General features: G+C 39.0%; 1 protein-coding gene across 7 annotated transcripts in view; it reads left to right on the forward strand.

Annotated features, from left to right (window-relative positions):
* Window positions 1-1,930: 1,930 nt before the first annotated feature.
* Window positions 1,931-27,125, forward strand: part of Phf3 (PHD finger protein 3) — a 74,512-nt gene continuing 49,317 nt past the window's right edge. For 2 of the 7 annotated variants that reach the window (XM_075980549.1, XM_075980548.1), the window contains exons 1-2: window positions 1,941-2,060; window positions 13,837-14,103. In XM_075980549.1, the coding sequence (XP_075836664.1) occupies window positions 13,860-14,103 (244 nt within the window). In that variant the 5' untranslated portion in view covers window positions 1,941-2,060; window positions 13,837-13,859. Of the gene's footprint in view, window positions 2,061-13,836; window positions 14,104-27,125 lie in introns of those variants that run through there. The other 5 variants (XM_075980550.1, XM_075980552.1, XM_075980551.1 and 2 more) reach the window with 5 other exon arrangements.

The following is a 27,125-nucleotide window of genomic DNA, read 5'->3' on the forward strand; positions in this document are numbered from 1 at the left end:
ACAACCTTTGTAGAAGTGTTTGCTTTTAGCGGTGAAGTTACCAGAAGAGCAGGTCACCACAGGCCTGTGGCTTGTTCTACCTCCTGCTGACCTTAGTACGTGAAGGGTGCTTGGTGTGAGGTTTAGCTTAACAAAGGCTTTCAAAGGAAGTGTGCAGGCCTCGTGGTTAGGTGCTCAGCAGGTCGGGACAACACTGTAATTGTCTCTTGTCTCTGCAGACTTGAAAACACAACTGTGGTCAATGGGTTCATTTTGGTTACCGTGACTGATAGGAAACAGACCACTGTACTTAACTGAAGGCCGGGATGGGGGTAAACAAACTCTTGTGGAGTCTCAATGTTTGCTCTTTGGACTTCTACACACTATTAAAAATTGAGGGACCCTGTAGTCAGACCGATGAATATCTTGAATATCACCACAGACCCTTCGTCAGGCGACGAATGAAGATAGAAACAGAGACCCACATCGAAGCACTGGACTGAGCTCCCAAGGTCCAGTTGAAGAGCAGGAGAGAGACTATGAGCAAGCAAGTCAGGACCACGAGGGGTTGGTCCACTCACTGAGATAGTGTGCCTGAGCTAATGGGAGCTCACCAAATCCAGCTGGATCGGGACTGAACAAACATGGGATCAAACTGGACCCTCTGAATGTGGCTGACAATTGGGGCAGACTGAGAAGTCAATGATAATGGCACTGGGATTTGTCTCTACTGCATGTACTGGATTTTCTTGTCTGTTTGGATGCACACCTTCTTAAGTCTGGATGGAGGGGGGGGAGGACCTAGGACTTCCCACAGGGCAGGATACTCTGCCCTCTCTAAGGACTGAAGGGGTGGGGAGGAGGGTGAGTGGAGGAGCGGGAGGGAGGCGGGAGGAGGAAAGGAAGTGGAAATTTTGATTGCTATTATTTATAAAGTAATAAAAAATAAAAAAATTTAGTATCTCCAGGGGGGCTATTTTATAGTTGTAGTGTTGTAGTATTGATACCTTGGGAAGGAAACGTAAGAAAAAAAAGATAAAAATAACCACAAGTTCCATTACATGTCACAAATATTAAGATCGATTCTGCAATAAAATGAAGACTGAAAAATTTTAAGAGTATTTAACCAGTGCTCTGTAAGGGGGACAAGAAACTTAGACACACGCTATTGTCAGAGGAATGAGGTATCTCTTCAAGTTAGCAATGGAGAGTGGCGTCCAAGGACTGCGGCCCATATTTCGAAAACTGCTTACCAAGAATATTTTTGGGTATCCAGGAATATTTCTTTTTTCAGAGACAGGGCGTCTCACGGGTGTGCCTGGAACTCTTTATGTAGACCAGGCTGGCATAGGACTCCTGAAAATCCGACTGCCTCGGCCTCCAGCACTGTGATAAACCACGCCTCGCTTCCAGGAACGTTTCTTCAATAAGGCAGTTCGCGTTCTGAGCCGGTCCTGGCTAACCGGCTGCAGGGTGGGGGCAGCGCCTTCCAGAACACTGAGGCCTAAGGGTTCCATTTTCAAGTCACACTCAGGAGGTAAGCAGTAGGCGGGGAAAGAGAGGGGTCAGCTCCGCATCAACGGTCCGGTTTCCTGCTCATCCCGGTTGGCAGCCGGCGTCCGTTGCCGCCTCCACCGCCACACGGGCCGGCCAGGCGGAGCCTTCTGGGCGGCTGCGCGCAGAGCGTAGCGCGCAGGCGCGGCTCACGCAGCCCCGGCCCCGGAACGGTAAACAGTAGCGTCACGTGACGCGGCCCCGCTCCTGCTCCCGCGCCGCGGCCGCCTCCGTCGCCGCTGTCGTCGCCGTCGCACGCCGATGGCTGCGGGCTCTCGCGGCGCCGCACAGGCTCCACGAGGCGAGCGACCCCCGGGCTCAGGGAGGCAGCGACTGCAGCTTGGACGGGGAGGGCGGCACGCAGGCCAGCCGTAGTGTCGTCACCGCGGCGGCGCGGGCTCTGGAGCCCCGAGCCGAGGCAGCAACGCCGACGCCCTGCGCGCACCCCCTCCGCGGCCCCCTCCTCCGCGGCCCCGCGGCCTCCATCTTCCTCTGGCTGCCGGTGGCAGCGCTCGTCTACGGAGCGGGTGAGTGGCGGCGCCGGCCGCGACGGGCACTCGGTGGCCTCCTTTCCCCACGCGGGCGGCCCGCGTCCTTCATCCCTCGCGCAGGGGCTGCCCTCTCCTCCCCCGGCCGTACGGCCTCTGGGGCCTCCCCGGCTTGCCCCGCCCCGCCCCGGCCTGCCCCACCGTTTGGCCCGCGGGCTCGGAGCAGAGGTGGCGGCGCGGCCTCTGCGCGACCGCCGAGCCTCGGCCTCCGCCGGCGAGCGTACCCGGTCTCCGCCGCCGCCGCGCGGGCAGGCGTCGTGGGCCAGGCCGGGTTCGAAGGCCCCGGGCCTGGCGCTTCGGACTCCGCCGGCTCGCGGAGCCGGGCCGCACCGAGTCCGATCCCTGCTCCCGCATCGGGGGAGCCAGGCGCTGCGGACCTTGGGGGAACGCGCGCTTTTGTGCTGGGGACCCAGACATTGGACTCCTTTCGCCTAGTTTGAAATGGGAATCCTAGAGTCCTGCCTGCCGACAGGACGTGTAATTTAATGAACCACTAGTCGATAAGTACGTGTTAATGGTGCTAAATAACTGATCATCTGACACGGGGCGGGGGTTGGGGACCCAGGGAGAGGGGAGAGAGTGTTGTAGCACCTTCCAGCCCGAGGCGCTTTCCTTAGATGGCCTTTACCCTCAAACGCCCCTTCTTGTCTTTGGGTAGCAAAATGCCTTTTCCTAGTCGTTATAGTTAGAACGTGTGTTTATTATTGCTAGGCAGTAATCATTAGCAGAGCGTGATTGTGATTTGAGGGAAGTGGCAACAATGCTTTGATGTCTACCTGATGGTCATTCTTCGTACAGATCTTTTAAACAAGGATCGAACAATCGAGACTTTGCCCGCATTATGAATTTTGCTTATTTTACGACGAGATTTTTAAATTGATCATAGCAGATTATATTGCTGCACTTAGTATTTGGGTTCAAACTTTGTCAAGTGTTTTCAGTTTGCAGACCCACATCTCATTTCCTACGTTTCTTAAAATTCTTAATGAAGTGTTTGGTATTTGGAAGATGTGGATGGTGTGTTTTATAGAAGAGATAGTTGAAAGAAGCAAGTGTTCTGTTGTAGCATCTTTATGTTTTTTGTTTATAGCGCTATTCCAGAGCACAGATGTTGAGAGAAAAATCAGTCCTCCTTAGCGTTTGCTGTACTTAGATTTCCCCCCGCCCTTTCCCACGGTTCTCTTTGCCGGTCATTTATGTGCACAATGATTCTTCTTTTCATCATCATTACCATTATCACTTTTTTTTACAACGAATAATCTAGTTTTCAGTGATAGTATCAATGTAAACAGGACGTTGAGGAGTCATCCTAGCTCCGATGAAGCCACACATTCAGATAATTCTTTAGCAGCAGAAAGACTTGTCGCATAGGTGAAATGGGCTATTTCAAAAAGAGTTAAGTCCGGAGATGTTAAGCTTTATTTTATAGTTGTACAAGTGATGTGTCAAGATGATAAATGACTCAGTGGTGGGACCAAAGTTGTCTCCTGTCCCTTTTACACTTCATAGATGTTTCTTGAAGAGCATGAGTGGTGTAATTTCTTACTGTGCTCTTGCATCCCAGTGGAAGAACAGTGGGTTTATCCATTGCACCGAATTAGTTTATATTTATATGTATGTATAGGTTTCTTGAGTACTTAATGCTGAATATTCTCATGCTGTAAGAGAAAAATGGTGTATAAATGTAGGTAGGAACTAGGTTAGGTTAAGTTAATAATTTTGGGATAGAGAAATTGAAACTTTTAATCGTTTTTTAAAGCCACATTAAAATTTAACATAGTCTGGGAATCAGCTAAGGAAAGTTTGATAGCCTTTGATCTCTCTTTGGTAAAAGGTGGAAGGCAGCAAGTGACAGTTTAAAATATAATTATCTTAAGAGTTTGAGATTTTGGAGACTTACTCATACACATAGGCATTCACAGAGAGACACGGACAGCCAGCACTCAGAGACATAGGTATTGGATTGGTGTCATAAAGTGGGAAAGCACTGTTTTGGAGAGCTCTGCTGTGATTCTTTATGGTCCCTCAGTCTTGGTGAAAGTGAACTTGCAAATAAATAAATATACAAGGAAAGGGAATGGAGAGACAGAGGGCCAGGTTTTCAGGCAGGAATATAACAACTCACGCTCCGGCAGATGTGCCCACACAGGCTGCGCATGGCTGAGGACTACTGCAAATGTGGGTCAGCACAGACAGAAACTTCAAAAGACTTGAGGTGTTTGTTTAATATGGGCCTGCTTAGAAAAGCTGCTCTATGAAAACCAGGACTACAGTTTTGATGTTTCAGGTGTCTAAATAGGTAATATTGTCCTGGAACTCATTCTATAGCAGACTGTGCTTGAACATACAGAAATCTGCCTGCCTCAGAGAATAAAGGTGTGCACCACCACTGCATGGCACATTTTGCTTTCTTAAAAGTACACTTTTGAAGAAAGTCCAGATTAAGCTCCATTATTTCCCTTAAAGTAATTTTTGTATTTCAATTTTTTCCTAGAGTGCCCCTTTTCTAATGTACATAATCACTTCAGTTTCAAGAGGTTGAAACTTCTTAGAGTGCTAAATATGTTCATTCACCTGCTTTTCAGGAATTTTTTTTATTGTTAAATGGCTGCTAGCTTCTTTCTTTTTATTTTTTTTAAATTGGAACAAAATGTCTTGGGCTTAGTACCCTGCCCCCTCCAGGTGCACATCCTCAGAGAAATCCTGAGAAAACCCTTAAAAATGTAAGAGATATTAATTTTTTTAACTACAAAAATGACTTGTAAGCTATTAAAAACTTAGGGTGCTGTTACAGTTTTGAGAGCAAGAAAGAAAAATACTCTTTAATTGTTGCTGTTTGATTACATAGGGGATCCCAGAGCATTAGTTCACTAAAAGTATCTGAAACCAAGGTGCTCTGAGAGAATGGAGTTTTTTTTTTTTTTTCGAGACAGGGTTTCTCTAGTTTTGGAGCCTGTCCTGGAACTAGCTCTTGTATACCAGGCTGGTCTCGAACTCACAGAGATCCGCCTGCCTCTGCCTCCCGAGTGCTGGGATTAAAGGCGTGCGCCACCACCGCCCGGCTTGGAGTGTTTTTTTTTTTTTTTTTTTGGTTTTTCGAGACAGGGTTTCTCTGTGGCTTTGGAGCCTGTCCTGGAACTAGCTCTGTAGACCAGGCTGGTCTCGAACTCCCAGAGATCCGCCTGCCTCTGCCTCCCGAGTGCTGGGATTAAAGGCGTGCGCCACCATCGCCCGGCGAGAATGGAGTTTTGACTGAAAAAAATTTAAAGACATTAGGTCAGAAATCAGTGTATTAAATTGTAGAAGGGAATTCAAGTGTTAGGAATTCCCTGTATGAATTGCCAAGTGTTATTCATTATGTGTTTAATTTTAGACAGTTCTTTGTCAGAGATAATTATTATTTGAAGCAGTATCACTGCCTAGACTTCTGGGCCCTGAACTCACATAGCCTATGTTGGGATTAAAGGTGGTTCCACACCTGGCTCAAGACTTAATTTTTTTTTGACCATTTACACAGTGAAGAATGGCTCTAAGAAAGTAGTTGAGACTTGAATATTATCCAGAAGTTTTAATCTGTTGGTATAATCTTAAGTATATCAGAGGTTTCGAATGGCATGGTAGGTGATAGAGAAAAGATAGACATAATACTGTAATTCACAGTTTGTGTGAGGTGAACATGTGAAGCAAAACAGTAGGCTGTGAAGTCCATTGCCAAGTCTTTAGTGGTGAGTTTACTTTTCCTCGAAATGACATGTTCATCTACATCCAGGAGAGCTATTTTATTTTTTGTGTGAATCATGTGGCTAAGTACATATTCTCTGCTTTATTTTGAAAGAAAAGTGAGATACTTGTTCAACATTTTTACAAATTTCATTGTTGTGAGTTAAAGTTATAAACTTATATTAGTTATATAATATAAACTTAGTAAGTACAGTGCATAAAATAAAATTCAGAAATGCTCGTTCAGAAATCACACTGCCTATATTGTGAGACCTTTTGAAAATTAATTATTTAATTTAGTTTTAAATTGCTCTTCTGTAGAGGAGAAACAATAATTGCACCTGCTTTACATGGTCTGATGTTCAGTAAGTGTGAAGTACATGTTTGATTGTTAGTGCCATGCTATGATAATATTTCATTGGTTAATTCAAAATTCAGCATTTTAATGCTACTTATAATGCAAAATGACCAAATTTTGAAATAATTTTTTTTCTTTTACCACCTTTGGCTTGTTCAATTTTGCATTTGCAGATTCAGCTTCTACCTGCTAGTTCTTTTTTGAAGTTCATAGATCTGCCTGAGCCTTTGGCGTCATTGTAGGCAGGGTACCGGTTTTTTCTTTTTATTGGATAAATTCACAAAGACTTTATGACCTTTATCTTCACTTAGGAGATTTTACTGGTAGATTCTAACTCATGGAACTAGAACAGAGTTTGAAATGTATGGACAATCACTTGTAGGATGGTACCTGTTTGATAATTTTCCTTTATTGTCCTAGAAGGATAACCTAGGATTCGTCTATAGTTTTGTGAATTTTTAAAATAAAGTTTTATGGGTGTTATATCTGTCTATATGTATGTCTACACATGTGTGCCTGGTTCCTCAGATCATCTGGAACTTGTTATACTTTTTTTTTTTTTTTTTGGTTTTTCGAGACAGGGTTTCTCAGTGGCTTTGCAGCCTGTCCTGGAACTAGCTCTGTAGACCAGGCTGGTCTCGAACTCCCAGAGATCCGCCTGCCTCTGCCTCCCGAGTGCTGGGATCAAAGGCCTGCGCCACCATCGCCCGGTTTATACTTTTAATCAAGGATGTGAGTGCTGGGAATCAAACCTGGGCCCTCTGGAAGAGCAACTGGTGCTCTTAACCACTGGACTTTTTTTTAAAATATTTTTTTAAATATTTTTATTTATTATGTATACAATATTCTTTCTGTGTGTATGCCTGCAGGCCAGAAGAGGGCACCAGACCTCATTACAGATGGTTGTGAGCCACCATGTGGTTGCCGGGAATTGAACTCAGGGCCTTTGGAAGAGCAGGCAATGCTCTTACCCTCTGAGCCATCTCTCCAGCCCCTTTTAAATATTTTTTATTACATATGCAATATTCTGTCTGTGTGCATGCCTGCAGGCCAGAAGAGGGCACCAGACCCCATTACAGATGGTTGTGAGCCACCATGTGGTTGCTGGGAATTGAACTCAGGATCTTTGGAAGAGCAGACAATGCTCTTAACCTCTCTGAGCCATCTCTCCAGCCCCCTGGACTATCTTTCTAGTCTTTACCTATAATGTTTATATACCAGTCCTTATGAAATCACAAGAAATCACCTTGCTGTCATTCAAGTGAGCTTACGCGTTCTGCTTCATATGCTGAACAAAAGGTGTAACTTGTAAGCAGTAGCTTTCTTATAAATTGTTAGTAATAGTAGAGTAAGTAGTACCTGCCTAAAAGTACGATTGTCAGAATTAAATGGCTTTATAATAATGAGCTGTGTACTACAGTGTCCTGATTAGTAAATATTAAATGAATTTAATTTTACAAATTAAATTTTCTCTGGGTTTAGCTTTGTGCTCCACTGCTTACTCTATCAGTGTGATCTTTGCTTATTAATTTTTGAAAATTGGGTTTATAATACAGAGTTATTTCATTAAATGAATATGTATGAAGGAGCATTTCTTGGACCATACTGTTGCCCCCCCCCCCCATGCAATGTCGATTGTTTGAATGCATTATGATGTGCTTACTAAATACTTGTGTTACCCTTTTCAACTGTTATGACAGTAAAGGCATCTAAGCATAGCCAGATCTTTGGACTGGTATAATTGCCTCCAATTAAGAATAATTTGGGGCCAGGTGGTGGTGGCGCACGCCTTTAATCCTAGCACTCAGGAGGCAGAGGCAGGCAGATCTCTGTGAGTTCAAGGCCAGCCTGGTTTACAAGAGCTAGTTCCAGGACAGGAACCAAAGCTTTGGAGAAACCCTGTCTCGAAAATTAAAAAAAAAAAAAAAAAGAATAATTTGGTTCTGATGACCCACACCTAGAACCCCCAGATTTGGGAGGCAGAGGCAGGATGATTAAGTTAGGTCAGCCTGGCTACAGGAGACCTTGTCTCATCCTCCCTCAATCGGTGGGTAAGTGGTGTGATTTCTGTGCAGCTTGACATTAAGTTAGAATACATTAAGTTTTTTGTTTTACTGTTAGTAGCAGCAGTACTTTTTTTTTTTTTACTGTAGCTGACTGTTAGAAATTTGTTTTTGCTAAGTATACCCAATCAAATGTCTTGATTTAAAGCTCAAATTAAGTTTAAATAGTTTAATTTAAAATTTAAACTATTATGTCCATGCTGGAAAGCATCAAGTATGGTCCCTTTCTAGAGCTTTGCTTTTCTTCTAGGTCTTTGCTTGAATTTCTCTCACACATAGTTGATCACTAGTTCTCATTAGGTTTTCACTAACATTTTATCCTAGTAGTAAGAACTTCACGAGCATATATAAGATGTTCCCTTCCATTTACTATTACCTTATTTAAAATTTCATGGCTGTTATTCCCTTGTGTGTGTGTGTTTTTTTTTCCCCTTGTGTTTTAGTTACTTTTTCCATTGCTATGACAAAACACCTTGATCAAGACAACTTGTAAAAGAAAGCATGTGATTGGCTTTATGAGCCCATAATAGCAGGAAAAAGGCTTGGCTGCAGGAACAGTTGACATCTGACATCTTGACACAAAAGCAGTAAGGGGACAGAGAGGAAGAGGGGTAGGCAACTGGGAATGGGTGAGCCTTTGAAACCTCAAAACCCACCCCCAGTGATACCCCTTTCAACAGTGCACACGTAATCTTTCCCAAACCAATCAGCAACTGAAGACCAATCATTCAGATGAGCTGGTGGGGGCCTGTCTCATTTAGACATCATGGATATTTTTTGTTTTTTCATGTTACATGCACATGTTAAATATGTCCATGCACATGTGTAGACTACATGAGGCAGCTAAAGCTCATTATATAATCCCCCAGTCTTTTCAGCCTTTTTTTTCTTTAATGACGGGAGATCTCTTGTCCCAGATTGTCTCGGAGCTAGATATTTACCCAAAACTAACCTTGATCCCCTTCTTTAGTGCTTGAATTACAACCCTTTACCCATGTATAGGTCTCTTAGCTGTGATACTGGTGCAATTATTTATTTAGGCTTTGAACAAAGTAATATTTGATGAAAATATATTTTATGTAGGTTTGCTTTAGAGATTTTTGTTTGAGACTTTTTTTTTAATGTATATAGTATTGGGATAGAAATCTACCGCTGACCTGTATCTCTGGGTGACAGTCTCACTGAGTTGCCTGGGTTGGCCTTGAACAGAAATGTGCTCTGAAGCCCAGGCAGCCTTTGAATTTATAATTATCCTGTGCCTGTCTGCCTGCCTACCAGAGTAGGTAAGATTATAGGCCTCTGCCACCAGACCCGGCTAAAAGTGAGAGTTAAAATCTAAGCTTAGAGTCAATTTTTTAAAGTAATTTTATTGCACTTTGTAATTTTCCCCATTCAGTTTATACCTGAATCAGAATAGCATATTTTGGTTTTATTTACTGTAACCTAAAATTTAACTACAGTTTAATTCTCAAAATTAAGTATTTTAAAATTGCAAAAATTTTTGGATATTTAATTTTACATACACTATTAAATTTAATTATGGGATTAAATTTTACTTACAGAATTAATATTTATATTTTTAATTATGTTCTGAGCCTTTATAAATGGTTTAATAGAACAGAACACTGCTGTTCATAATCAGCACTGTTTTCCTTCTCTTGGTCTACACTCTGAACCTTTAGAATTCAGGTCACACATCTACCTACCTCCCAAGTTCGCATTTCTGATCCTATTAGCAGCCTCAAATATTAACAGTGTATTGATATTTTATTGTATTTGTATGTCTGTAATCTGTCTTGGATTATGAATTTCTTAAATTTGAGACCATAGTTGCTTTCCCTTTGTAGTAGATGTTTAGTAAATCTGAATGGATGAATGAATGAGTAAATGGTTTGAACTAATATCCAATTCTGTGACAACTTTGTGTATTTTGTTGTTTGTAAATAAGTGTGATTATGATCCCAGAAAAAATTCAGATTTTAACATGTATAAATTATAAGATTTACTCGGGAGGCAGAGGCAGGCGGATCTCTGGGAGTTCCAGGCCAGCCTGGTCTACAAGAGCTAGTTCTAGGACAGGAACCAAAGCTACAGAGAAACCCTGTCTCGAAAAACCAATATATATATATGATTTATAATGTATTTCATGAGCCATTTTAAATAGACACTAGAGTGTATTTAACTTAAAATACTGAATGCAGGGAAGTACTTAAATAAAACTTTGAGACAGAGATTTGTTTATATCAAGCAGCTATATAATTAACAGACTGAAAATACCTTTTTAATTAGACCTGCTTGTCTTTGTCTTCTATATTACTTGGTATTCTCAATGTTCTCTTTCTTTTGAACACTGTCTTATTTTGGAATACTTTATAGAAAATCCGAAAAGCAGGATAAGTGTTCCTACATACCCTGTGTATATCTTCAATCCATTTCCCTTTATTACTGACCTCTGATGTAATGGTAGTGCTTCTGTCAGAGAAAACAGAAGATTATTAACTGAAGTTAATACTATACTCAGATTTTACCAACTTTCCAGAAATGTACTTTTTCTCTTCTGTTGTCAGTCCACATTTTACTTAGATTAATGTGCCTATTTTTTTTTTTTTTTTGTTTTTGGTTTTTCGAGACAGGGTTTCTCTGTGGCTTTGGAGCCTGTCCTGGAACTAGCTCTGTAGACCAGGCTGGTCTCGAACTTACAGAGATCCGCCTGCCTCTGCCTCCCGAGTGCTGGGATTAATGTGTCTATTTTAAGTCGGTTAGTATTTCTGTAATTAACTAACGATTGTTTTACTACTTAACATGGATTATTTTTTAAGGTGCATTTTAAATTTTCTGTCAGTGTTTGACTGGTCATGGAGATCCCCATCTTCCTGGAGTTGCAGGACTTGGGTGCTGGGAACCAGTTTTCATCTCTTGTAAGAGCAGCACATGAGCAGCCAAGAGCCATCATCAGCTTTAACAGGAGTTATTTTTGATACTAAGTACTTAATATCTGAAACCAATTTCTTAGATTTCTTTATATTTTTGATAAATGATAACTCAAGCAGTATAGCTTGAATGATGGATGATGGTACACTGTTTTTGGTATTTTTTTCTTTATTGAATTGAGTACAAATCTAATAGGACCTACCTTAGAAAAGGCAGCCTCGTTAATTTATATCAATTTCCCATAAAATATGTTCCCAGAGTATTAGTGTTGTGATATGTCCTGTGAAAATTGTTCTTTTTGGACCCATAAATATGGGGATCTTTTTGCTTTTTGTCTTAAAGGAATTTTTATTCTTAGGGGCCTGTCAAGGTGTCTCATGCAGTGGTAGCTGCATATTAGATGTTCGACAACTAAAGAAGAAAATATTGTTAAAGAAATGCAACCTTATTATACCCAGTCTTTCTCAGCTTTTGATCATAGAATCTTTTTTCCTTCATAATGCTTTCTAAATCTAGGGAAACACGAAGTCACACCGTTTGGATTAAAGAGCCATATTGGAAAGTTTACCTATTTTAAAGAGTTCAGTCAGTATGCTTAATTGCTTCCTCCCCTTCCCTTCCCTTCCCTTCCCTTCCCTTCCCTTCCCTTCCCTTCCCTTCCCTTCCCTTCCCTCCCCTCCCCTCCCTTCCCCTCCCCTCCCCTCCCCTCCCCTCCCCTCCTTCTCCCTTCCCCTTTCTTCCCCTTCCCCCATCTTTCTTGTTCTTCCCCCTCCCCCTCTCTTCCCTGGCCTTTCCTCCTTTCTTCCTTATTTTTTCTTCTTTTCTTTTTTCTTTCCTCTTTCCTTTGCTCTTTCCTTTCCTCTTTTTCCCTTTCTTTTCTGTTCCTTTTCCCTTTCCTTCCCCTTCCCTTTCCCCTTCCCTTCTCTATCCCCCTTCCCCATCCCTTCCCCTCCTCTCCCCTTACTTTCCCTCCCCTCTTCCCTCTCCCCCATTCTTTCCTTCTTCCTTCCTTCCTTCCTTCCTTCCTTCCTTCCTTCCTTCTCTTCCTCCCCCCTTTCTTTTTTTTTAAATTGCTCATTTTTGGCAGGGGAAAATAAGTTGAGACAGGGTCTTATTGACCCAGACTGACTTCAAGCTCCTCTTTCTGTTAGCCAAGACTGACCTTGAACTCATGGTCATCTTCCATTTGAAGAGTGATGGGATATTTCTGAAACTATTGCAATAATTAAGATTAGTAATTAATAATCCTACCATTCCTTATAGGTTTCCTTTATTCTTCAGAGTCATCTTCCTTGTCTTTATCCCCTGGCAATCACTAATTTGCTGGGAAATCGTTTTTCAATAGCCTTCAGTGAGCCAAATCTTTCCAGTTCTTAAGCTCACAGTATTAAGGGTTAATAGGTATTATGCATTGACTATGGAACTGGATAACTTTGAGGAAGACCTTTAAATTATTTAAATGCATTTTCCTTGTAAAGCAAGCATATTATCTGATCCTGTTTTTCATTGAGGATTAAGTTATACACATTTGGATAAAATGCTCACCAAAGTATTGCATATAATATCTGGACATTTTAGATCCAGTAGTTATATATGGGAACTCCATACTGCCTCCCTTTTTTACAATAGTATCTTAGCATGTGGCCCAGACTGGTCTCAAGCCCTTGATCCTCGTGAATTCTGGGATTGTTTGTGTGCAGCGTCACACCTACCTTTCCTTCTCATTTTTAAGGAGAAAGAGCTTAAGCCTGGTTAAGAAAGTTTTGGTAGATTTGGAGTTACTGTAAAATTTTGAAAATACAGAGTACAAGATATTCTAGGTGATTAGTGCGGTTTTTTTTTTAACTAGTTCACTTTTTACCTAAAACCATTCATAAAAATAATTTAGTCTTTGATAATTACTGCATCTTGAAAGCATGAAATATCTTTTGCTTAATGATAGCGGTGTGTAGGTACAGTTCAAGTAAACTAATTCAACATCTGTGTAAACCACACATAACTCACTAAAATAAATCTACATATGTGATGCAAATGTTTTCTTGTTCTTTACCTTGTTTTCTCTTAAAAGAAGATCCTCAGAGGATGTGTGTGTATATGTGCACAACTTTGTGTGCATGTGCAGACTTGTCATTTGTTGGGTGTAGTTAATAGTTTCTTTGATTCTACAGGAAAAAAACAAACCTTGTTTCGTTTTGTTGTATGTGAATAATTTAAATGCTTTGTAAATAAAACAAGGCTATCTGTGGTTTCTAGTATTTATGGGACCATAATTTAAATAATTGAATTTTAGCTCTTTTATGTGGACTTACTGTAAAAGCGTTGTTTGATTATTTTTATGAAAATGTTATGGTTAAAAACATGCAGTTTTATGGTTTAAACCATGTAATTCTTTCAGATATGTCAAATTAATGAGCTATATAATTATTTTTCTAATAATGAACAGAGTAAACATTTGGTAGGGTTTCTGGTAAAATAATGTTCTACATGCGTGAAGAAAGGTCATTCAATAAAGATTTGTTCCACATTTTCAAATGTTTATTCTAAAAAATAGTGAAGGTTTTTTTTTTTTAAAAACAGATTCAGAAGTGTGTTCTTAGATTCAAAACTATTAAAATAATTTGGTATTAGGTGATTTTCAATTGATAGCTTTATTTCTTATGGTATTTTTTTTGTCTTTCTATAGGGTTGAAAGACACAGAAGTCTTCATGGATATAGTTGATACATTTAATCATTTAATTCCTACTGAACACTTAGATGATGCCCTATTTCTAGGATCCAACCTGGAGAATGAAGTCTGTGAGGATTTTAGTACAAGTCAAAATGTCTTAGAGGACTCGCTGAAGAACATGCTCAGCGATAAGGATCCTATGCTAGGATCTGCAAGTAACCAGTTCTGTTTGCCTGTTTTGGATAGCAATGATCCCAATTTCCAGATGCCTTGTTCAACAGGTAATTCTTACTTTTTTTTTTAAGTCTGCAATTTAAAATAAAGACTTTTCAGCAGCATCCTTTTTTCCTTTTCTTTTTTAAACATGAGCGTAGTGAATTTAGGGTTCTTTTCTTTACATGTAGAGTCTCTTCCAGGCATCAGAATTAGAGAGTTTCAGCTAGGCTTTCTTCCATGCAGTGTATAGAGTTGTTTTCAAGGATATGGATGTAGGTAAAGTGGCCGTGTAAATTGTCATATAAGATGGAATGTTTATAAGGATTAAAGGGGTTTCTGTTAATAATTACGTCCTCATAACTTGTGAAAATTGGAACTCATGCTAGAAATAGTTTGTCTGGCAAATAGGACACACTGTCACCTTTGGCCTGCTAGAGTCAGGGACAAGGACTGACTTGATATAATAAGTCTTCAGCTTTCATAGTTTTCTTGGCTAGAATTACAGATATATTTTGTACATGTGTTTGAAAACCAGACAGAGAACTCTATGTCTGTGCTGTCCTGTACAGTAACCACTAGCCATACATAATTATTACCCCAAACTAACTTAGCTCTTGTTGAGATGTGCTATAAAATGTACATTAAATTGTAGATATTTGATATGAAAGAAGATTGCAAACTATTTCATTAACTTCTTGATTATGTGTTAAAGCAATATTTTGAAGACATTTGGTTAAATTATGAAATTAATTTTGCCTAATTTTTTACAGAGTTATTTTATGAATGTGGGTCTCAAGAAATGCCTCAAGCTGGCCTCTACCTCCTGGGCTCATGAAATCCTTTTGCCTGAGTGGAGGATTTCTGTACCTTGCTTACTTTCTTTGCTGGCATTTATTTATTTGTCCGTCTATCTATTTAATTTGCTGAGATTGAACTCGGGGCCTTGCACATGCCAGACAAATAACCTGCCACTAGTCAGATGTAAGCCTAGCCTGCCTTTATAAACAAGTGACTATTTGGACCTTTGAAATCACTCATGTGACTTGAACTGTTGGAAAGCACTTCTTTAGTATTTGTAGTTGAAGTAGCTGAAAGTAGTAAGGAGAGCAACTTTCTGTTAGGCTAAAGTATTCTTGATGAGAAGTGGCTCATATAATGGTACATGCTTATAATCCCAGCACTTAGAAAGCTGACGGAGGAGGATTTTTTAAGTTTATGTCCAACCTGGGCAACATACCAAGACCCTGCCTCAAAGTCAAGGAAAAAGGCTAGGGAACACCTGACTGTTTCCCAGAGTATTTCCCAGACTTATGTGATGCTGATTTGTTTGCTAGTGACTTTAGATCTCTTTTCTCCTTTCAGTATATTTATTATTTATTTTTAATATTTTTGTCCAATATTTTAAATTTATGTAGTAACTGAAGGTTTGGAATGTCTGGATTGCTGTTGACTCATACCATGCTGCCTGAAGACCTCAACACTGATTACTAGGACTCTGATTTCAGTCACTCCTTATTACTGAAGTGTTTGAATCGCTGTTAATGGTGTATCTCTGAAATGATTCCTTTTGTGTGGTGTTATCATTTAGGTCACTTCGTTATTTGTATTAACAAATGTTTCAAAACTTTAAAATTGTTTTCTGTATGTGTTGTGCAAGGTTTTTTTTTTTTTTAACATTTATGCCTGTGTTTGTGTGTAGTTGAATATATCTTTTGTTAAGTGCTTTGGTAGCCTTTGCTTGTCCTCACACTATTGGCTGGTTTAGTGCACATCCAGGAGAAACATTTCATACCTGTATACTTGTTGGAAGTACTAATAATAAATTAGTCACCACTGATAATGCTTTGGAGATCTGGAATTAGCATGGTTAGCATCTTGCTTGACAGTTTTTACTTGGAAGATTCTGGTTCATTAGTAATCCTAATATTTCTACTGGCTATTTAAAAAACCTTTTTAAAAGATAATTTTTGCTGATATAAAAGTTTTTAACCGATGTACAAAGACTTCCGTTTTGGTTAACATTTCTAGTTAAATATTTAAAATTTCTTTATTGAAATACTTATTTTTGAGTTATTTATTAATATTTATAATGATTCTGTTTTGAGTAGAAATGTTCTCATTAATTTGATGGCTGTAATTATCTTAGGTCTTTAGTAAATTATTTTTTTGTATCCATATTTGTATGGTATATGCACTTTTTAAGACATGCAAGATAATCTTTGGGACACTTACAGTAATGTTAAAGCTCCTGTTAATGATTGTTTAAATTTCATTATTTGCCAGTCAGTCAGGGGATTTGATTCACGCTTCTTTTTTCTTTTGAAATAGTTGGATTGGTCAAAAGCTCACTTATTTTCTAATGACTACAAAATGGAAGACATTTTTTAATTTTTAATTATGGAATAATACTATATTTAAGAGAGCTTCAAAGAAGAAATTTTATTGTAACTTAATGGAAATACTTTGTGGAGTGTAATTTTTCCAGCTTTTCATAAGTTACTTTTTTGTTGTTGTTGTTGTTGTAAACATGATGTGGTTTCTAGCCAGACATTTGTACTCTATAGGTTTTTACTGATGGTTTTGACTGGAGGTAAACAGAGAAATGTTCCTGTCTGTATTTCTCAGGAAGGCTGTATACTGTGGTTATTTTATAACTTTGGATTTTTTTTTATAGTTGTGTAAACTTAGCTCTACTCTACAGAACTCTGCGGTGTTTCTGTAGCTGTTTGCAGATTTGTTTTTTTAGTGACACAGTTGGGTGGTTTGTATTATATTTTCATTGTTTATAGGAACCTCACGCCTGTAATCTCAGTATTTGAGAGGTTGAGGCAGGAGGATTGTCAAGAGTTCCAGTTCAGTTAAGGAAACCATATGACCCGGTCTCCTCAGAACCTTTGCTCACGCTGCTTCCTTCTGAGCAGAGTAGAGTTTTGATTCATAGCGACTGTGAGCTTTCTTAGCAGTAGTATACTTCAGTACCGTTTTTGCCTATTTCTTTTTTAAAAAATATTAATAATTATATATCTTCATAGGTTAGTGTGATAATTCAGTACTTGTACACAGTGCATGATGGTCCCTTTAGAGACTGACTTGTGTTGACAAGTTTCACATCACTTTATTCCATGTAACCATATTCCTTCTTTGTATTCAGCATCATTTTTGTTTACCTTTTACATCTTTTCTGTTTTTTCTCTTTTAGAAATTTGTTTTAGAGTTTTCCTTTTTTGATTTGCACAGTCATATTTTCCTTGTCTGAAATTTTTTTGTTGTTGTTGTTTTTTTCGAGACGGTTTCTCTGGTTTTGGAGCCTGCCCTGGAACTAGCTCTTGTAGACCAGGCTGGTCTCGAACTCACAGAGATCCGCCTGCCTCTGCCTCCCGAGTGCTGGGATTAAAGGCATGCGCCACCACTGCCCAGCCCTTGTCTGAAAATTTAATTGTGGAAGTTGTTACGAACTCTTAATGTATTCTGTATATACAATTTTACAATGACATTCTATTGTCATAGGGACAGAGTAGTTCTTATCTGAATTTATTTTTCTTTTCCAGTAGTAGTGTGAATATTCTCCAAATGTTGGATTATTTTGTTTTAGATCTTTTGATGGTAAGTAGGAAATTTAATGATGTTTTACTGTGAAATAATTGATTATTAGCCAGGTAGTCCGCAGTTATTTGGGAAAATGCTAAATAGCAGATTGAGAAATATTTGCTATTAAGTAGTTTCTGTCTTTCTCTCCTTCAGTTTTAGGTTAGGGGGAGATTTTTTATTTCTTTACAAGTCAGTGCTTGGGTATAGATAGGCCTTGTTAGGTAATGAAGGGGAGGGGGAAATCTGTTTTATTCAAAGTTTAAACGTTAATCTTCTCTTAATACCTAACACTTAGTATTGTTTAACTGAATAGCTAGGTATATCCTAGATGTAAAATTAATCATCAAGACTCCAAACTTGGCAAACATGTAACTTATTTTGAATTGCTACTTTGTATTTGTTTTGTCATGAAAGTCATTTCAGTCATAAAAGTTTTGGGGCAGTGTTTGCAGAAGGAGCTTACAGGCAGAGGTAGTTTATGAAAAAGCTCCTAGTTCTTTTTTCACAGAGGATGTTTATGAAGGAACTTGGTAAATAATTAATGCTTTTTTAAAAAGATTTATTATGTATACAGTATTCTCGATATTCTGTATGCATGTATGTCTGCAGGCCAGAAGAGGGCACCAGACCCCATTACATATGGTTGTGAGCCACCATGTGGTTGCTGGGAATTGAACTCAGAACCTTTGGAAGAGCTGGCAGTGCTCTTAACCTAGGAGTTGTTATCTCTCCAGCCCCAAGGTTAATGCTTTCTTGTTAATGCACACAGATACTGTGTAGAGGTGATTAACTGACTTTATTACATCTTCAGGACACCTGAAGAGCTGTAGCTATACACATAGTAACTGTCAGTTACATTGCTGTGGCTAAGTATTAGGACCAAGAAAAATTTAAGGAAGAAAAGACTGATTTATTTTGGTTTAGAGATCTAGATTGTCAGTGTCTGTGATGGTAGGGAAGGTGTGGCAAGCAATTGATGGCCAAAGTAGGAAGGTGGCTTATTATATGTCAGCTCTACACAGGAAGCAGAGAAGGAGAAAAGGAAGCAGAGCTGAGATTTTAAACCTTCATAGCTCACCCCAGTGATGTACTTTCTCCAGCAAGGCTACAGTCTTAAAAGTTCTGCAGTCTCCCGGAGTCAAAAAGTGCTACCAACTGCTGATTAAGTGTTTAAACACATGCTTCTCTAGGGGTTATTTCTTGGAAACCACAACAGTTATCAACAGATTTTCTAGATGGTTAATTTCCCAAGTTCATTAATAAAAAAACCCACAGTATCAAGATTGGAATATATCTTAAGTTTTCTGCTGTTTATGTAGTTGAATACTCTTTTTTTTTTTTCATTTTTTTTTTCAATATTTATTTATTTATTATGTATACAATATTCTGTCAGTATGCCTGAAGGCCAGAAGAGGGCACCAGACCTCTTTACAGATGGTTGTGAGCCACCATGTGGTTGCTGGGAATTGAACTCAGGACCTTTGGAAGAGCAGGCAATGCTCTTAACCACTGAGCCATCTCTCCAGCCCAGTTGAATACTCTTTTAATCAGGGCTCTAAAGCTTTTCCTCGAATTTCATTTAGTTTTATTTTCATTTAGGATGATGTTTTAAAATCTGTTTTTAGAAGAATAAAGAGACTATATTTGTTTTTAAGATTATGGCATTAAGGGAGATTTATTAGGGTCTGTATGGAGATAGAGACAGAGACCCACATTGGAGCACTGGACTAAGCTCCCAAGGTCCAGATGACAGTGGCACTGAGTTTTGATTCTACTGCATGTACTGACTTTGTGGGAGCCTAGTCTGTTGGGATACACACCTTCCTAGACCTGGATGGAGAGGGGAGGGCCTTAGACTTCCCACAGGGCAGGGCACCCTGACTTTTCTTAGGACTGGAGAGGGAGGGGGAGGGAAGTGGGAGGAGGGGAAGAGGTGGAAAATTTTAATAAATAAATTAATTAATTAAAAAAAGACTGGGATTTAGAAAGGGAGATGGAGAGGAGTGACATGAAACAACTGGCTAGTGATTCAGTTGGTTGTGCAAATCAGTGCTCTTAAATATGTGCAGTTAATAAGTACAGTGGGTAGAGGCATGCGACAAGCTGCCTTAAATGGTTTTTGTCAGGCAAACAAACTATCATTTCAGGTAGAATTCAGTTAGCTATAAGAAGAATAAAACCTTACCCCTTTGTGTGTGTGTGTGTGTGTGTAGTATAACAGATTTTATATATGCACACATAACTTAAAGCTATATATATATATATATATATATATATATATATATATATATATATATATATATACACACACACACACACACATACATATGTAATACACACACACATTATTTGTATATATATATAGTTTCTCTCTGTAACAGTCCTAGCTATCCTGGAACTAGGTCTTCTAGTCCAGGCTGGCCTCAAACTCATGGAGAGCTGCCTGTCTCTGCCTCCCAAGTGCTGGGATTAAAGACACATACTACCCCTGTCTGTCTAGTTTTAAAATCGTTTTAAGAATAGTATTTTGCTGTGCAGAGTTTGCCTAGCCTTGTCCTTACTGCCCCTGCAACTGTCACAGTCCTACCTTAGCCTGCTAAGCACAGTGTTTTTGTTTAAAATGAAATATTTTGAGCTGTATTCATTGCTGAATGTGTGTTTTGTGCTAGCCATGTACTAGGCTACAAATATACAAAGACAAATAAAACAAAATTTGCCTCAGTTATCATGGAGCTTAGCATTCATTATAGAAATAACAGTTCTTGATGAATTCTCTTAGTATATTTTGTAAGACTAGTTATGCATTTAACATTCATTTGTTGGAAGAGTTAGTGTAGCAGTGGCCTTGAGTGTTCCTGAGCTGTGTTGTTATGCCAGAAAATCTTGGATTATTTCTCAGAATTGTGATTTCAGCAAACAACCTTGAATGATGAAATAAAAGTACGTTATCACATCTTTTATCCCAAAGAACAGACTTGTTCAGTGTTCACTGCAAAAGCCATAACTGCTCTACGTATATCATTCCAGTTTCTTACTGTAGTTCACTGAGCATGCAGGCATCTCACCAGGCATACTTGTGTGTCACTCCTGTGAAACTGGAAGAGGTCAGAAGCACTGATGACTTTCTTTTGTCCTGATAGTCTTGTGTATCTTGTCAGCAACCATGAATCCATCAAATCCTAGCCCCTTTACACTTCTTAACATTTCTGTTACTCATATATGTAGTAAAGAAGTAGGCACTTAGTAATCTTTTTTTTTTTAAAGTTTCATTCCTTTTAACTTTTTTTTTTAAAGATTCATTTAGTAATCTTGACTTGGAAAAATAAAGCAGAGAAAGAAGAGGGTGGGGGACCAGGAGGCCAGGCAGGGAGCAGGTGTGCTGCATCTGGCCTTCTGCAGCTTCTAACCAAAGCACAGAGACCTTCACTGTAAAGGAGCAGAGCCTGGTGCCTCAGGGAAAATTATCTCAGAAACTAAACTAGAATTTCTGCCCATAGTTTTATTTTAATGTTTAATAAGTGGCAGTCTTTAACAATATACTTTCAGGGAACATAGGCTTTATTATATTTTGAACACAGACTTTTAAAAACATATTTTCCAATATATCCCCTTATAGGCAGTACTATGAGACTAATGAAGACTAACTAGTATGGCCTAATCTCAAGATGGATCTTAAAGTTATTTTTCAAATAACTTTTCTTGGGTATAAGTTATATGATACTGTTTGAGTGTTGCCAAGACAAGTTTTTCTTGTTTTCTTTTGTCAGTTAAGTACATGGGGATGAGATTGTGAAAATTTAAGGGGGTTGTTAGGGACGTTTGTTTACAGGTTTGCACTGCTCTCTTTGTAGAAGATAGGGCCAAGAAGCCATCTGGGATTCTTTGTAATGTGCCCTGTGTGTGGGGTGGGGGGAGGGGTTCCATGGGGGAGGACTCTTATTAGACATGCAATTTTGTCATAACTTTTGTTTTACAACTCAAGTTTAAAGTGGTAACTTAGAGAGTGAATTCCTGTGTTTGATCATCTTTCGTTGAATGATTATCCGTGATTATTTTTCCAGTTAATATAACATTGCAGAATCCTGCTATCATTATCTCCACGGCACTACCTGCTGGGTTTTGGCGTTCTTTTATGCCTTGATTTTTCTCCCTGGATTCCCCTCTATTTCATCTTCACTGGTTTAGTTGGAGAATTTTCTTAGACGATTTCTCAGCTGAAGTTTCTGGTGTGAATACTGTGCTTTACTGTCCATTTCTCTCAAATATTACTGTTTCCTAGTTCTGACGTTTTGCTACAGACTTGTAATCTGCCTGCAGAAGTCACAGCTGTAAGTGCATCATGCTAGTTATTAAATGTGGCTTAGAGGAAAACTGTCGTGAAATCCTTTACATAGACATTTGTTAAAGTCTGAGGCTATCGAAGGTGATGAGATTGCTGAGTGCTGATTGATGTAGGCCCCCTTTTCCTGGTAAAGCTAATTTTCTGTAACTCCTCTTGAAATCAGGATGAGACATTTTTCTTCATGTGGTTGCACAACTACATTAGATACCAACTCCATTAATAAAATGCGAAAAGTGCCCCTTGTGTTGAATGGACAGCAGCTGATACTAGTTTAAAGGAGACTATTAACATATTCTGAAATTGTTTTATGTAAAATGACTATATTTCGATAGCCTTACTCTTTTTAGTAGGAAAAATGCTTGCTGGTCCCACAGCCCTCCTGCATCTGCCTTCCAGATACTAGGTCACAGGTGTGCACCACAGCACCTGGCTTTCGTCTCATTCTTTTTTTCTGCTATGTTTCTTGTGTGCATGTGCACACATGTGTGCACTACTATTCATATGCTTGTGTATCTTCATGTTGGTGCAGCTGCCTGCAGAAGTCATAGTTGTTAGATCCTTCTGGGGCTTGAGTTACCAGTGTTTGTGAGACACTTGATAGGGTTTGAACTTGGGAGAGCAGTGCTGACGTTAACCCTTGAACTAGCTCTCTAACTCCCCAAATTTTATTTTTATAGCCCATACCCTCAACTGAAAATTTAAGTAAGTTTATTATATTTGCATATACTACTTTGAGAGAATGTTCTAATTTAATTGTTTGGTGATTTTATATAATTTTATATTTTATATTTATACATTTTAATGTGGAATTTACAAGATTTTGGGGGGGGTCAGTGAAATGGCTCATGGGTAAAGGTACACTGGTCAAGCCTAATGACCTGAGTTTAATCCACATAACAAACGCATGTGGTAGGAGAGAAAAAACTTGCACAAGTTTTTCTTTGATCTTTACTTGCCCCCCCCCATGAGATAAAAGTAATAAAGATAAAAAAGGTTTATCTGAATTTGGTGCTTGTTATATTAGCACACTTGTGCTGAGGCAGGAGGATTGTTGCAAATTAGATGTCACCCTGGGCTTCAGAGTAAAAAGAAAACAAGCCAGGCAGTGGTGGCACACGTCTTTAATCCCAGCACTTGGGAGGCAGGAAGATCTCTGAGTTTGAGGCTAGCCTGGTTTATAAGACTTAGTTCCAATACAGGCTCCAAAACTACAGAGAAACCCTGTTTTGAAACCTCCCCCACCAAAAGAAAAAAAAAGGAAGAAGAAGAAGAAGAACTCACCTCCTCCAAATAAAACTACTCCCCCAGAAAGAACAGTAAGAGAATTTGGAACACGTGTTCATGTATATGGGTGACAGGTATTCTTAGGCAGAACGGTGGGCAGTCTATGATTTTCTTATTTTATTTTTATCATTGTGGGTGTGAGTGTTTGTATGATGTGAATGTGTGTACCATGGTGCATACATAGGTCATGGTTGAAGATTTGTGAGTCAGTTCTCTCATTCGGCCTTTATGTGATTTCTGAGCATTGAACTCCAGTTGTCAGGCTTGACAGTGTTAAATGTTTTTATCTGCTGAGCTGTTTCTCCTGCCCTTGTTTTTTTTTTTTTTTATGTGAAGGATTCATGAGATGTTTTTCTGAACTTGAATTTATCTTGTTCTAAAAACACCATAATTAACTTCTTTATGTTAGGAAGGACAGTGAATAATAAAAACCTTTAAGTGCTTTCCCGTGTTACCTTTTAAGGACACTGAACAGGAAAGAGTTCTGACTAAAGATTGAGGTGGGGACTGGCACCTCAGCGGCCTGGAGGGAGATTCTTGGTTCAGGGCCTTGTCTTGGCTCATTTTCTTTCTTCTTGATGTGTACCTACTTGGTTTTTGTAATGTCTTGGTAGGGGCAGGTCCTATTTTTAAAGAAGGAAAGTCTCACTGATGACCTGATTTCCATCCACTTGACAAGCTTAGACATTTTCTGCCTTCTTGCTAACTCCAGAAACATTGTTTTCCAGCCTTTGCTCTTTCCTAGGTTCTGACTCAGAACCTAGGTTATGTAGTCTCAGAATATTTGACTGCAGTTTTAGATAGGGCTAGGTTCACCCTAGTGTGAAAACAACTGCATTTGACATTGTGAATCTTGTAGGTCACAGCCTAGATAGTACTCAGCATCTGTAGTAAGGTGGATTGGGTAATGCAGTCTCTATGAGTGACATGTACCCAGATACAGAAAAGATCAGCTGAGTGATCCTGAGCAGTCACTAGTAGCTTCAAGCTTGCCTGCCATTCACTAGTGCTCTATGTACTGATACCTCTTCCCACTTCTGTGTCACCCAAGGTATTTAGAATGCTTGGCTTATTTTCTGAGCTGACCCTGCTTTACTTATCTAAGACTTTATACCTTTTCTGTTTATTTTTCACTTCCTTAATGGATTGTAAGCATCCAGCATCATTTTTTTATCGTAAGGGGAGAAAGCAGGTTATTGTAGTGTTGAACCCTGAAGAAGATGGGTGTTCGCATTACTGCTTGCTTATTTGAGGCTTCATTCTTGTGTGTGTGTGTGTGTGGGGGGGGTGATGGGTGGGCACAGAGGTCCATGTCAAGGGACTTACTTGGTTACTCTCACTTCATTTTTTTTGGCTCAGGGTTTCATGTAAACGATTAGGTAGTCTCATGACCTTGAATTCCTGATTCTTCTGCTTCTACCTCCCAGGTTGTTGAGAGTATAGGGATTCACTATCATACCCCTTTTGCTACACATTACTAAAATGTTACTTTTTTGGAAGGGACAGACTAAGGGTGTTTATTTTTTTGGTATCACTTACCACTTAGACTTTTTCATAATAGAAGAGGCCATTATGTTTGTAATACCTGTCTTGCAAATATATAGTTTCTGTGTGGTTATTTCGAGTCTGGGCATCCGGGAACAAATAAGCGGCCTCCCTACAACACTGTCTCATTTTAAAACACTTAGCTTGCTTTGTAAAACAAAAATATTTAACTCATCTTTAAGTATTAAAGCCTTTGCTGTGAATTGATACAGACACTTGATGTGGTATATCTTAATAGTCACTTCCCATTCTAGTACTATAAATAGTCTACTATTCATAAAGTTTTAAAATATAGAGAACTGTGTATTAATAATGCTGTAATGCAGAACACTGAAGGCAGATGTATGTTTAGGGGTCAGTTTCTCTCTTCTAGGAGGTTCTGATCCTCAGTGTCTCTCATCAGGAAGTGTTGTCCTAGTGTTAGTTTGATTGAATATTGGGAAAGCTAATTTGTTTTATATTTTAGGTGAGTACAAGTTTTTCTTCTAGGTCATTGATTATCTACTTATAGATACTTTCTGGGAACAAAAGTAGCTTCTTGTGATTACTTTTAAAGCTGCTGTGTGGGGAGTAGAGAGTACTTGCTCTTAGAGGGCTTGTTGTGCCATGTTTTACTCTTGTCTTTTGGGGGGCTCACCACCCAGCTCCTAAATAAATCACACACAGAGGCTTATTTTTAGTTATGAATACCCGTCATTGGCTTATTTCTTGCCAGGTTTTCATAATTTAAATTGTCCCAACTACCTTTTGCCTCTGGACTATTTCCTTTTCTTTCTAATTATATCTTTCACTCTTGGCTGGGCGGTTGGCCCCTGATGTCCTCTCCTTGCTCCATCTTGTTCCTCTTCTTCCTCATTTCACCTTCTATTTATACTCTATGCTTGCCAGGCCCACCTTTCCTTGCTCCTGACTTGCTGCTGGCTGTTCAGTGCATTATTTTACCATCAGGTGTTTTAAACAAAGAATCACAGCTTCACAGAGTTAAACAACTGCAGCATCAACAAAAGCAACACATCTTTACATCATTAAGCAAATGTTCCACAGCATAAACAAAAGTAACACACCTTAAAATTATATTCTCCAACAAGGACCTGAGTTCAGTTCCAGCACCCATGTCAGGCAGCAGCTCATAACTGCCTGTTACTTCAGCTCCAGGGCATCTGAAGCTACATTGCCTCTGAGGACACTACACTTGCATGAACAAACACACAGACACACAATCATACACAGAATTAAAAAAAAAACACATCTTTTAAAAAGTGCTATATAAGGGATTCTATAAAATTGATATTACAGTATGATTTCAATGTATACAGACTTCATATATTATCCCCCTAAATTTTGCTTAATACTTGACTTTTAAATACTACTTTTAAAAGTTTATACACACATGTGTTTGTGCATGGTGATTAGGTCACCTGGCTTGTTCTGTTCTTTATTTCCTCCAAGTTGGAAGTGAGAATTAAAAGCTTGATTAGAGTTAAGGATAAACATATTTAAAAGACTTCTTCATGTGTTAGGCTTTGTAATTAATATATAATGATTGTGGAACTCTTTATGTTAAGTTTGATTACCAGGTTAAGGTAATAAGAGATAAATCTCTTCTTAGCACTTAAGATGACATGCCATCATAAAACCATAACTTTGCTAACATGAAATACTCTGTTTCTCATTAGGTTTTTTTTCCTTTAGTGCGTTTCATTCTTTGGCAGTGCTTATTGGCGTCAGTTGTAACCATTGGTTATTTTAATTTATTGGCTGGCATTCTTTAGTGAAATTAAGATTTTACTCATCACCTACAAGATAATATGCAATTCCTGTTGAGACTGCTGAAAGGGACAAAACTAGCATGTAATTAGCAGTTTGAGAGTTTATATCTGACACCATGGGGAGGGTGCTACTATTATCCCTTTTGTCACAAGGACTCTGGATCAAAAATACTGTTAGAATGTCCTTTTTATACTCCTGTCTTTAATCTTTTCCTTTGTAGTTTTAAAGAGGATTTAGTTTCTAGACATGCGTTCTAAAAAATACTAATTGTCTTTTTTTTTTTTATTGAGAGAGAGAGTGGCTTTTTTTCTTGTGTCTGTGACTTCTAATTTGTGTTTCTAAACTTTTAGCATCCTAACTCTGAATTCTGCAAAGGACTATCCAACACTTCTGTAATTTATTTAGTAGAATTCTTTTATTTCTATTGATTAAGCTATTGACTAACTCTAGCTGAACATGAAGGTTGTAAGTTCTTGACGTAGATAATTGGAATCTGTGATGTTTTGTGCCCATTAGTCCTTAAGATTGAATAGTGCATATCTGCAACTGTTTAGACAT

This window comes from Microtus pennsylvanicus, chromosome 7 (genome assembly GCF_037038515.1).
Source record: "Microtus pennsylvanicus isolate mMicPen1 chromosome 7, mMicPen1.hap1, whole genome shotgun sequence".
NCBI classification, from domain to species: domain Eukaryota; kingdom Metazoa; phylum Chordata; class Mammalia; order Rodentia; family Cricetidae; genus Microtus; species Microtus pennsylvanicus.